A 10,653-nucleotide genomic window follows, 5' to 3' on the forward strand; every position below is an offset into this window, starting at 1 on the left:
TGTAAAACAAAAAATTATTTTCCAGAACCGAACGTATGACACAATTGGAAGAAACTGTCTCTCAATTACAAGTAAAATGTGCCGAACTATCGGATCGTCTCTCTGAATATGAGTCAATTGGATTTACCGGCGGTCCCTCTGCCTTGAAGCGAGAACTTAATCGCTTACAGCAAGCGGAGGCAGTTTTAACAGCTGAGGAAGGTCAACTTCGTTCAAAGGCCGATGTTTCTGAAAGAAAATGTCAAAGTCTCGAAGAAAAATGGGAGGAAACAAAAAAACTCTTGTCTGACAAATTAATATTGTGTGAAAGAATGACAAAACATATTAGTAGAACTCAAAAAAAAATGATGCTTATCACTAGGGAGAGAGATAGCTATCGACAACAACTTGATCTTTATGAAAAGGAAGTCACAATTTCTGATCCTAATAATTTAATGGCAGAAAGAATACCTTCCCTTGAACGCGCTCTAGAAGGTTATAGGTAAATATTTCTATTTTTTTAGAATGATAAAATAAATATATATAATTATTTGAAGTGATATTTTAATATCAAAGAATTTTTTTTTCTTTCAGAGAATTAGTTGCTCGATTAGAGTCAGATTTAGAAATTGTTGATTTAGGAAAACAAAAAGACGAATACAAAAAGCTGCAAGATGAAATTGAAAAATTGAAAGGAGAACTTGAACATCGTGCTTTGAAAGGCGATTTTAATTGTAATTCGCGAATTTTACATTTTCGAATGAATCCCCAGGCAGTTGCTGAACAGGAGGCTGAAGAGAAACAAAAAGCTCTTTTACGTGAACTTGAAGAATTGCGCTCAAAAGTTAATACTGGTAGTACTGGAACTGTTGCATCTTCTTCTCTACATGCACAAGGTTAGAATTAAAATTATTAGAATTATTGCCTTTAAAATTATACAGACATATTGTCAGTCATTGTTTTTAAATCTAATTTATTTAATTTTAATTAACAGAAATAGCAGAATTGAAGCAGACTCATGAATTGAAGATAACACGTTTAAAGGAGGCGTTTAAAGCTTCTACCCAAGAGTTTCGCCAGGCGTGTTATCAACTTTTTGCTTGGAAAGTTGATAGAACAAAAGAAGGAATGTATAAATTGTCCAGTCAATATGCTGATTCACCAGATGATTTTCTATTTTTCCAAATGAGCAACGATGGTGTCAATCTTTTGGAAACGCCATATTCTGGAACTTTGAATAATCTTATCGAAAAATATTTACAAGTTCAACAAAGTGTTCCCATGTTTCTCAATGCATTGCAGTCAGAATTATTTGATCAACAAACTGTTATGGACATTTATTCAGGTCTCTAAAATAAAAAAAAAAAAATCTCGAACTCTGAATACAATTTTTTTTTTCAAATGAATACTTTATCTTAGAAATATTATTGCAAAGTAATGAAAAGTGAATGAAAAATTTAAAAACTTTGCTAGAATTAAATGAATTAAATTATAAGATAAAATATTCACAATTAATTGTAAAAATTTTATTTTTAAATTTTTTCTTTAAAAAATATAGAATTTAAAAATTCTCATAGAATTTTTTAAGTTTAGATTAGTTAATTAATATTAATTGTAGTTGTAATATTGGAAATAATAATAAATATTGAGTAGATTTTGTATTTAGTAGAATATATTTATTAATTTCTTTTATCTTTCTTTTCAATATATTTTGTCACGTCCTCGTGATGCATTTGTAATAATAAAAAAAAAAAAAACGTAACACTTAATTCGAGTGAATAAAAATAATTATAAATTCTTTTTCCTATTTCCATTCTATCATTGTAATAGGAAGTATTTTTATATGTCTAATTAGAAAATTTAGTCTGTTTTAATAAAATTGTATGCACGGTCCGGAATGTAGCATGGCGATATTTAATATTATAAGACGTTAAAAAAATAACTACATAAATAGTTGAAAAATACTGGGTTTATTATTGTCTTGTTTTTTAATTATCACATTGCATTTTACAAAAAGTTCGCATATTTAAATATTTCTATTATAAAATATATAAATTACAAAATTAAATCAACATTATTTAATAGATTCTTATTAAAAATAAGTTTTTCTTTAACTCACTAAATCTCTAAGAATATTATTATTATAATTACATAAATCTAATAATATTTGTTTCCAAATATGTCTTTTTTAATTTTTTTTTTCCTGTATATGTCTAAAACATATTTTTACTCATGAAGTCAATTTTTATCATATAAAATAAAGCTAACTATCAATATTTTCATTGTCAGATACATTTTTATTTGCTTGTAAAGATTCTCCCAATGTCAAAATAAGAGTCTCAATTTTCTCCAGTCTTTTGTTAAATGATTCTAATTTAGAAATAATTTTATCCTCTTTGGAAATATATTCACGTTCGGAGAGAATTGATTTTGCACTTATTGTAATCGATGAGTCTAATTGAAGAATTGGAAATGCTTTTGATGCAAAATTTCGACGTCCTTGTAGTACAATTTCATGATTCTTATATGGTTTAACGCTTAATTTACCTTCGGGTAAAAATTTTTTAAATATTATAACTCTCTTAGCAATTAAATAGAGTGGACTAATTGTTGAATTTCGCACAATTGGTTGTAGGCAACAAGATAATTTATTTCTCGAATGATATGGTAAACCCACTGTTACTCCTTCAATGTATGAAATCAGTTTGGTCCTAGAAGAAGATTAATTAATAACTGAAATCATCATCTAATTTTTGTAGCAAAAAAAAAAAAAACTCACCGTGAAATTAAACTAACAAGTTCGGCTTCAGACAATATTTCCTGTGTGTCACTAACAGCAAGACCAGTTAATAAATTAAAAAGAACAATAGCAATTAAAAATTCGAAAAGTACAAAAATTACATGACCCAAAACAGGATGAATTACAAATGGTATGTCGCTGGCTTCAAATTCTCCCGTTAGCATTACAATTGTTTTAAAAATTGATTGAGCTGCATTTGGAAAAGGTTTATTGTCATCAGCACCATCTTTGAATAAAGTATAAAACGCCAATGCAAATGAAAGTATCAAAAATGCATATAAGAAAAGAAATTTCATAAAATTAAGGGAAACTTTTTTAAATATTTCAATTCCCGTTGACATTTTAGGTAATTGACCAATTAGAATGACTAGCTCCCAAGCTGAAAACAATATCACTATTGCTCCAATTTGGGCATTATTGTTGCCTAAAAATATTGCTGCCAAAATTATTAATGCTATTTCAAACCAATTTTCAAAACTTGTGAGATAGTGACCTAAAAATAATATAAATTACAACTATATTGTAATTTTTGAGCAATTTTAATAATCATATATATTAGAAATAATGATAATTTTTACCTGGTGAAGATAAACACTGACATATTTCTCTTATCGCAAGAATTATTAATGCAATGCCAGTTATTGACAAAAATATACCCTCTTCTGCTGTTCGAACATTATTCTTTAAATTCTCCTCCTTTGAATTTACAAAAATTATATACGTATTCATTAACACGTAAAACATGAAGTAAAAAAATAAATTAGCATATAAAATATAACGAATTCTGCTCCATTTGATAAATAAAAATGATGTTAACAGTGGATGCTTTAAAAGATGCTTCAATGCTTTAGTTTCCGCTATGTATCGTAATGATTGCATTTCCATAATATTTTTATTCGAATTCCGTTGATTACTACCTAAAAGTGGTTCTTCTCCATTATTTTTAAAAACATTAGGCATTAAACATTTATAATCAAAATGTATTTCACAATCGTCTGAACGTTCATTGCTACTATTGATGCAGGTATTAAAATAATTATTTAATATCTCAGAGCTTATATGAGCCAAAGGAGGAACACCTAATTGATTTAGATGACCAATGTAACTTCCAGCTTGCAATAATAGTTCCACTGCTTCTGAATTTTCAGCTCTTGCCGCATAATGTAATGGAGTATTTCCCTTTTCTGTGAAGAAAAAATAGAATTTTTCAGAAAAATATCAAACCCAACAACGTACGAAATAAACAGATAATACCATCTTCAATGCGTACGTCAACATCTTGTTGTTTAAGAATAATTTTCAAACATTTAAGCCTTATCTTTTGATAATCTAAACTTCTTCTACATGGTGTTGACAATTCCTGACAAGCTAAAATAAGCAATTTTTTTCCTATATGACAATCATAATTTAAAATTTTTTTCAACACTTCATAATGACCACGACGTACAGCAATTTCTGCTGCTTCTGACATTTCGACAAGTTCCTCTCTACTTATTAATTTGACAATTGCCTCAGATAAATTATGTTCTGAAGCAATTTTTATAAGTTCATTAAAATTAATTGATTCATTATCATTAATTTGTGATAAATTTATCAAAAAATTCTTCTCATCATTTGCATCTAAATAGTACCTTAATAGATTAAAATCAACTTTTCGTGATTTTTGTTCTGGTAAATCAAATTCAGGACAATTTTGTTTCAATAAATCCCTTGCAGTTTGTTGTTTATAATCTCTAAAAGTATCAATATCCAAAGGAATTGTAAATTTTGTACTGAGAATTAAATGAACGATTTCTTTTTGTCTTGTTAAAGCAGCTTGATGAATAGCTGTTATTCCTTTGGCATTTGCAATATCTGGTCTTGCTTCTGCACTTAAAAGTACTTTAACACATTGTAGATCTTTATTTTTGACAGCAATATGAAAAGCAGTTTGACGTCCTACTTCGAGATTAGGATTAATGGCTGGATCTTCCAAAAGTATCTTTAAAAAAAATACATTACGGAATTTATAGTAAGTTAAAAATTAAATCTTAATGAGAAATTAGGAGATGGATATGCATTCTAAATAATGAAAATTAGTTGAGGAAATGCGAAAAAAGGAAGAAATTTTTGGAATGGAAAGTTATCAGCAGTGATAATTTGGGAATTCGGGATGAATATATCTGGAAGTAATTAACTTTTTTCTTATTAAAAACAATGAATTACTTGTAAAACTTCTGCATGTCCATTTTCTGCAGCAAAATGAAGTGGCGATCGATTGTATGTTTCATTAATTTTATTAGGATTTGCACCTAATTCCAGCAATAATTCTACAAAATCTTTTAATCCTTCGCAGCAAGCTATGTCCAAAAATGTTTTATTATAGGGATCCGGAAAAGCATAATCCACATTAATTCCAGTTTCATGTTTCTTTAGAGCCTTATTAATGAAACTTTTAAAAACTGCAAAGTGTTTTGATTGCAAACTCTTTAGAAGTAATTTATAAAGATTAGAATTTTGAACATCTGTTGTGTGCATTTGCAAAAGTTCTTCTTCTAAATCCATTTTTCCAATTGGCATTACATTTAAAGTTTTCTATAAATAATAGAAAAATAAAGAAACGAATAAATTAAGTTAATATAAAAAAAATCATCAAAAATGAAAATAAATGAATGCAACAAACACTTTGTTATTAATAATTATTACTTATTACCCTGGCGGAATCATAAAATCGGATTTAAATCAAATTTGATTTGATTTTGATTGAGTTTGATTAGAAGCAGAATTTTGCTGCTAATTGATGAAATTTTGATCAAATAAACCATTGCTAATGAAAATGTATCATTATTTTAGTTGATTTGTGCAAGAATTGATTTCAATTATGTGTTAATTTAATAGTAATAAGTGCATTAATTACTATTTAATTAATGCATAATTGAACTCAATTCTTGCACAAATCAATTAAAATAATAATAAATTTTAATTAGCAATGGTTTATTTAATCAAATTTCATCAATTAGCGGCAAAATTCTGCTTCTAATCAAACTCAATCAAAATTAAATCAAATTCGATTTAAATCCGATTTTATGATTCCGCCAGGGTTATTGATAAAGAATTAATTTAATTATTTCTAATGGCATGACCATTAATTAATTAAGTATTCAATTATTAGAAACAAAAATTTGTTATTAACAATTATTATTTAATATTCCTAATTAGTTAAATTCATTATATGTAACAGTACGGCCATTAATGAATGAATTAATTAGTTAATTTAATGAATGAAATAGTTAATTTAATTATTTGTAATGACAAGGCCATTTCTTTTATGTTGAAAGGCTTAATATTATAAATAATTAAATTAACTAATTAATATTTGAACAAAGTTAATTAATTTAATTATTCGTAATGTGATAGTAAGACCAGTAATTAATTAATTAATACTCTTACTATTATAAGGCATTAAATTAATTAATTAGCAATATTAAATAATAATTGTTAATGACAAATTATTGTTAATAATAATTAATTAATTGCCTTACTATTACCAATGATTAAATGAACTAATTAATTTAACTAAATTATTTTAATTATTTGCAAAAGTAAGGCCATTAATTAATTCATTAAAGGACGTACCATTAAAATTATTAAATTAACTACTTAGCAATAATAAATAATAACTGTTGACAACAAATTATTGTTATTAATAATTAATTATTTAATAAGTTAATTCAGTAATTAATTAATGGCTTTACAATTGCAAGTAATTAATTTCACTAATTAAAGATAATAAATAATAATTTATCGTTAAAGTTAAGTTGTATCTCTGTGTTAACAATAATTAAACAATCCTTTACAAAAACGTAAAGGAAAATGATAATTAATTAATAACTAATTGATAACTAATTAATTAATAATTACTTAATAACTAATAACTTAATAATTAATTTATAAGTAATTAAGTAATAATGAATTGATAACCAATTAATTGATCAAAAGTTAAGAAGCGGAATCTCCCTCGTAAACAATGGTGTGTTAAAATGATTGTAATTTAATAATAGTAATAATAATAATAATAAATTAATTAATGAGAATAAAAAAATTATAATAAAAAAATAGAAAAATCTAATAAACAATATAAATAGTAGATAAATTTATTTTAAAATAATTAGCATCGGACAAAATTTGATCATATCTCGAGTGCAACAAATATAGAAACTTTTAGATTATAATTTATAAATTTCTTTTATAATTAATTCGCACATTGAATTTATATTCCCCTATTTTCATGAACGAAACAATTTTTTTTTTATTTAATCTTCTTTAATACCGTCATCATCACAAGAATCGGTTTAAGGTCACAAACGTGTTCGTGTGGGTGTCTGAATATGGTTTACAGTCAGTATCCCGATGATGTCATTTTGATACTTTATAGAGACATCAATTATTATATAGTAGGACCATTTTTGTCTATATAACAATTAATTTACAATATATATATATATCAAATATCGAATATTCGTATACATTTACAACCCACAGAAAAATTTTGTTTTGACTTTTTGAATTAACTGAACGATCTACTTTTCTGATCAGCATAGCTATTTCCGGTGATTCATTTTAATAAGTATCACTGACCCCATGCGAAATCGTATATAATAATAAAAGAAAACGAAAATCGGAAAAATAAAAAAAAATTAATAAACAATAATAAATATAATTAAAATTATTATGAATAATTAATTGTGTAATTGATAATAGAAAATGAAAACTTATTTAATTCAAATGATCGGTTACTTGACAATTATCAAATAAATTTTTATTCAATAATTATTATTTAAATTAAATGGTATTTGTATTTAATTCAAATAAAAATTATTATTCAAGTAAATATTTGTTCCGATAATAATGGTCAAGCAAACGATCATTATTTGAAGCAAATAAATTTTTTCCACTGTACAGTAAGTTGATAGCACGGAATTTAAATATCAAATTCCTGATGAAGAGACAATTTTCATGCACAATGTATATAAGAAGTTTATTATAGAAAAAATTATAAATTACACCCAAGTTGATGAAACTGTTTATTCACTAAAACAATTTTCTCGATTATTACTTTCGTTATATTGTGTGTCACATTTAAAAATTGCAAATTAATAACACAGATTTTTATATGTATATTTAGAAAATAATAACACACCTGATTCTTTGAATGTTGAACAAGGCAGAGGATTTTTCAGACTAGTCTTTTTACTATAGTTAGTCGAACTGTCACTTCAATACCACGATGCAATGGAGAGAGAAAAAGAGAGAAAGAGACAAGGCTACTCACATATTCATCTGATCCGTCCGGTCCGGCTTATGGAGCCGCTGCTTTTGTAATTAATTCTCTCTCTCTCTCCAGAAGAAGTTAAATTTAATATATAATATATATTTAAATAAGAAATTTTCTTTTTTGAAATTTACCTATATAGTAGAAAGTTACATGCAACTTTATACAAACTTTAATTTTTAATTACTTTTTTTCATATATTGATTAAATATTATAATATAACAATTAAATAAACTTAAAATAATTTAAGTAAAAAATTTTCTGAAAGAGGCCAAATTTTATTAATTTCTTAAAAATTTAAATTATATAAAATTTATATTTGTCTATATATTTCATCAATTATATACGTTTGTACTAAAAACAAAATAATAATGAAGAATTTTAATTTTTATAAAAGAGATTCAAATCATATGAAGATATGTTTGTACCCACGCAGATTAAATGATATGCGGTTATCAAGTGATAAAAATAGCGGTTGAATTTCAGTGACTTGTAAAATTAAATAAAACTTTGCAAAGTTGATATAATTAAAGATACCAAATTTTACATACATGTACATCTACAAAAAATTATTTTATTGAAAAAATCAAATAGAAAAATCAACAATTACGGAGTACCAGATATATATATATATATATATATATATATATATATATATATATATATATATATATATATATATGTAGAATCGTATACTATATATAATATAAATTGATAATAATGGTTATTAATTGAAACTTTATTTATTAATTTGAATTTTTAACAAAATTTGATAAATAAAATAATTTCATGAAAATAGGGGAATATAAATTCAATGTGCGAAATATAAAATTTTGAAAAATTTGATACCTCTATAAGATCCTATGAAGGATAAATGCTTATTAACAATTATTATTTATTATTGTTAATTAGTTAAATTAATTACATCTAATTGCAAAGCTATTAATTAATTACTTGATTAACATATTACTAAATTACCTTATTAATTAATTATTAATAACAATGATTTGTTATTAAAAGATATTATATATTATTGCTAAGTACTTAATTTAATCATTTTTAATGATAAGGCCTTTAATTAATTACTGACGTTATCTATCACTTAACAAATAATTAAATTAATTAATTGATTTCAATTATTAATTACTTAATTTAATTATTTGTAATAGTAACTTTATCAATATGAAAGCAATAGCCTTAATTAATTCATTCATTTATTCATTAATTAATTCATTAACTAATTAATTCATTCATTAAATTTATTAATTAACGGCCGAAGTGCTATACATACTATTAAATTAACTAATTAGATATATTAAATAATAATTTAATATATATAGTTAATAACAAATTGTTATTAATAATAATTCATTAATTAATGGCCTTACCTTTACAAATAATTAAATTAACTCTTTAGCAATAATAAGTAATAATTCTAAATAACATAATATTGTTAATAATAATTTATATCTATAATAAATTAATTAATTCATTAATCATTCTTAACAACAATTTGTTATTAACAATTATTATAACATATTGCTAATTAGTTAATATATTCTTTTTTAACAGTAATGCCATTAATTAATTAGTTAATTTAATTATTTTTAATAGTAAAAGCTTTAATTAATCATCGACTTTATTAATTAAGTCACAAATTAATTCTATATATGAAAGATCTCATAAAAAATAATTTGTTATAAACAATTGTTAGGTATTTAACAATTTTAATTAGTTTAATTATTTAATTATTTGTAATAGAAGGGCCATTAATTTACCTTTGGCTTAATTAATTATAGGGCATTAATAATGTTATATTAAAAATCCCTTATAAAATTATTTGTTATTAACAATTATTGTTAATTAGTTTAATTAATTATTTGTAATAGAAAGGCAGTTAATTACATTTTAATATTAATTAATTTTTAATTTAATTAATAAGGTCATTAATTTATCCTATATAAATATTCCTATAAAGTATGATTTGTTATTAACAATTATTGTTAATTAGTTCATTTAAATATTTTTTTTAATAGTAAGTGCATTAATTAATAATTAGTTGACTTATTACTCGATTTATTAAATTAGCAGTTAATTATTATTATTATTAATAGTATGTTATTAACAATTATTAGCAACTATTTAGTTAATTCAGTCATACGTAATAAAAAGGCCATTAAGGAATTAATGAAATTCATTACTATTACAAATAGTTAAATTAACTAATTGACAATAATAATAAAATAATTTTGTTAATGATAAATTATTAGGTATAGGCTCCTTTCTATAAGATTAATTAATTATTATTTAATTAATATTAATTATATATAATAATAATTAATTAATTTAATTTATATCTATTACAAATAATTAATTAAACTAATTATCAATAATAAATATAATAATTGTTAAAAACAATTTATTCTTTATGGGATCTTTGATATAGGATTAATTAATAACTTAATTCATTATGTCAATGTTTAATTAATGGTCTTAAATTAATATTAAAAATGATTTAATTAATTAATTAATTGCCTTACTGTTACAAATGATTAAATTAATT

At 23.6% G+C, this 10,653-nt stretch overlaps 2 protein-coding genes across 3 annotated transcripts in view; one reads left to right on the top strand and one right to left on the bottom strand.

Annotated features, from left to right (window-relative positions):
* The window catches only part of LOC127286653 (mitotic spindle assembly checkpoint protein MAD1-like), a 35,466-nt gene extending 33,826 nt beyond the window's left edge, over positions 1-1,640 (top strand). Inside the window, exons 5-7 of the mRNA XM_051313155.1 lie at positions 26-481; positions 574-875; positions 974-1,640. Coding sequence (XP_051169112.1) covers positions 26-481; positions 574-875; positions 974-1,332 — 1,117 coding nt within the window. The 3' untranslated portion in view covers positions 1,333-1,640. The remainder of the gene's footprint in view (positions 1-25; positions 482-573; positions 876-973) is intronic.
* A 130-nt stretch (positions 1,641-1,770) lies between these two features.
* On the bottom strand, positions 1,771-8,109 carry LOC127286649 (transient receptor potential cation channel protein painless). 2 transcript variants are annotated; one of them, XM_051313150.1, is made up of 6 exons: positions 7,959-8,109; positions 4,985-5,353; positions 4,034-4,760; positions 3,358-3,963; positions 2,759-3,272; positions 1,771-2,690 (listed from the first exon to the last, which is right to left on the bottom strand). In XM_051313150.1, exons 2-6 carry the CDS (start codon positions 5,336-5,338, stop codon positions 2,243-2,245), a joined length of 2,649 nt encoding a protein of 882 aa, XP_051169107.1. In that variant the 5' UTR covers positions 5,339-5,353; positions 7,959-8,109; the 3' UTR covers positions 1,771-2,242. The 2 variants fall into 2 exon arrangements, with proteins under 2 accessions (XP_051169107.1, XP_051169108.1); XM_051313151.1 differs by having other exon boundaries at positions 7,823-7,960.
* Positions 8,110-10,653: the final 2,544 nt, after the last annotated feature.

Source organism: Leptopilina boulardi, unplaced genomic scaffold (assembly GCF_019393585.1).
Source record: "Leptopilina boulardi isolate dan_hultmark-lab unplaced genomic scaffold, ZJU_Lbou_2.1 LbouV2_362, whole genome shotgun sequence".
Classification (NCBI taxonomy): Eukaryota; Metazoa; Arthropoda; class Insecta; order Hymenoptera; family Figitidae; genus Leptopilina; species Leptopilina boulardi.